Genomic DNA, 2,570 nt, shown 5'->3' on the forward strand with positions numbered 1-2,570 from the left:
ACTTGGGTTTAGTGCCCATATCTGTTTTGATTTGACAGCCGTTTTAATGATAATGTCATGATTTCTGACACCGCCGTATTTTGAAAATATGGCCCTGCGACGTGTAATGATTATTTTCTATTAATGCATCCAACGTCATCACTGTCAAAACTTTTTTAATCCTTCTATAAATTTGCCTCCCTTTTCCTTATTTGGTAGTTTGGACAAGATGGAGAGAAAACGGTATAGGCAAGGGCTCACCGAAATCTTCCGAGTGCTTGATGCTGCCGACGGTTTGCTCCAGTTGCAATATCCGGTAACAAGGTCAATGCTTCGGAGGAGGAGACTAGTCCCCAATGTTGTTCCGGCCCGTGCTAATCAGGCATGTCAGAGCATTGTCATCGAGGACCCTCAGCCGGTGGATCCCGGAGTGCCACCCTTATTGGCGGACGTCCTGACGAGTCTTATTCCGGTGGATCATGATCAACGATACCGCCTGACGTACCAACGTCACTCTGGTGGTCATCCTAAAAAGCAACAGATGGACGGGTCAGGTATGGTGGTTCCGGTGGTTGGTGATGAATCATCTGGCAACTTGGCAGTTGATCCAGCTGCATTTATTGATGATGGTGTAGTGGTGCATACCCCTGCAGTGGTGATGGCACCTAACTTTCATCAGTAGATATTTTGAACATGTTCTGTATTTTGGTTCCCATGTCTTGGTTTTTAACGACAGGGACAAGTACTTGGTTTTGTTTGAGATAGGTTATGTGTATGTAAGAATGCCTATCTGTTTTGTGGCGGTGTATGTATCTATTACCAAGATACCCGCCGTAAGCGCTTTATTTGTTAACCCTATGACTTATGCAAGTGAAAATATTTCGTGTTTAAGGGTGTTGTTTGTATTTTTACCGTTTTATACATTCGTTGTGCGATGGTAACTTAAAACAAAATTAAATGTTTTTTATTAAACTTGGACTGAAGTAAAAACGAAAAGACACCGCGGAGGGTGAGTTACAATTCTGAACTGCGAAAAACAGTTAACTCTTGCTGTTAGGAGCAAGGTTTTACAGGTAGCATTTTCTTAACTGGGCGATGTTCCAACTGCGTGGTACTGGTGTGCCATCAAGTCGAGATAGGCGATAGGCCCCTTTGCCCAGATCTTCTTGGATGACATAAGGGCCTTCCCAGTTTGGGCCCAGCTTGCCCGAAGGTTCCACCCTGCTTGCTTCGTTGTCACGCATGACGTAATCTCCTGCTTTGAAGCTCTGTTTGGCTACTCGCTTGTTATAATACTTTTCTAATGCTTTCTTGTATTTTGCTTCGCTGATGGCGGCTGCCTCGCGCCTTTCTTCCAATAGGTCCAGGCCTTCCCTTAGAGATCTATCATTGTCATTGCCTGTGTTGAGACGGCGTAGTGACGGTAATCCCGCTTCAGCGGGTATCATTGCTTCCGCTCCATAGGTTAGGCTGAACGGGGTTTCGTTGTTGCTGGTTTTGGGCATTGTTCTATGTGCCCAGAGGACATTCGGCAATTCTTCCACCCAGGAGCTTCCCTCGTGTCCTAGTCGTTTCTTGATGCCATCCAGCAAACTTCTGTTTGTCCGCTCTACCTGGCCATTTCCTTGAGGGTGTGCGACCGACGTGAAGATCTGTTGGATGTGGAGCTTTGTGCACCATTCCTGGAAAATTCTGTCTGTGAACTGTGTTCCATTATCACTCACCAGGTAGAGTGGTAATCCGAACCTACACACTATGTGTTCCCGGAGGAATTTTTTGGCGTTGTCCGCCGTTATTTTGGCCAAAGGCTTGGCTTCCACCCATTTGGTGAAGTAATCAACCGCCACAATCAGATACTTTAACTTTCCGGGGGCTGGCGGGAAAGGTCCTACGATATCCACGGCCTATTTCTGGAAAGGCCACGCCGCTGTCACCGGCACTAGGCTGTTCTTAGGCCTTATTGTTTGAGGAGCGAATTTCTGGCAGCTGCGGCATTTTCGTAGTTCCATTACGGCGTCTTCGTGCATCCCTGGCCAGTAGTACCCCGCGCTATGGATTTTGGCTACCACTGCTCGAGGTCCGGCATGTATACCGCACAGACCCCCATGTATTTCGCTGATGAGGTACTTTGCCTCTGTTGGGGAAACACATTGCAGCAAGGGGCCCAGGTAAGATTTTCGGTATAGGACACCATTGTTGATTTCGTACTGTAACGCTTTTGTTTGTATCTTCTGTGCTTCGCCCTTAGCGGGAGGTAACTCCCCTGTCTCAAGGAAACGTAGAATCGGAGTGTACCAGCAAGGGTCTTCCACTGTAACGGCGGAAACATTCCGTGGTTCGATTGAGGGTGTCTGCAGCGTTTCGACTTTGACTTCCTTTTCCATGCCTGAGGTGGCGAGTTTGCTGAGAGCGCCTGCTATCTGATTCTTGCCTCTGTGTACATGGTTGAGCGTGACGTTGTCAAAAGAATCCATGAGTTCTTTTGTTTTCGCCAAGTATTTCGCCATTGATTCATCCTTGGCTTCATAGTCTCGTTTACCTGGTTGTTGACCAGCAGCGAGTCAACGTACGCGTCTACCCTTGCCGCCCCC

General features: G+C 47.5%; 1 protein-coding gene across 1 annotated transcript; it reads right to left on the bottom strand.

Moving 5' to 3' along the window:
* Positions 1 to 1,883: 1,883 nt before the first annotated feature.
* On the bottom strand, positions 1,884 to 2,363 carry LOC110913419. Its single transcript, XM_022158250.1, has one exon. The coding sequence runs from the start codon at positions 2,361 to 2,363 to the stop codon at positions 1,884 to 1,886; it is 480 nt and encodes a 159-aa protein (XP_022013942.1).
* Between the last annotated feature and the right edge of the window lie 207 nt (positions 2,364 to 2,570).

Source organism: Helianthus annuus, chromosome 15, assembly GCF_002127325.2.
Source record: "Helianthus annuus cultivar XRQ/B chromosome 15, HanXRQr2.0-SUNRISE, whole genome shotgun sequence".
Taxonomy (NCBI): domain Eukaryota; kingdom Viridiplantae; phylum Streptophyta; class Magnoliopsida; order Asterales; family Asteraceae; genus Helianthus; species Helianthus annuus.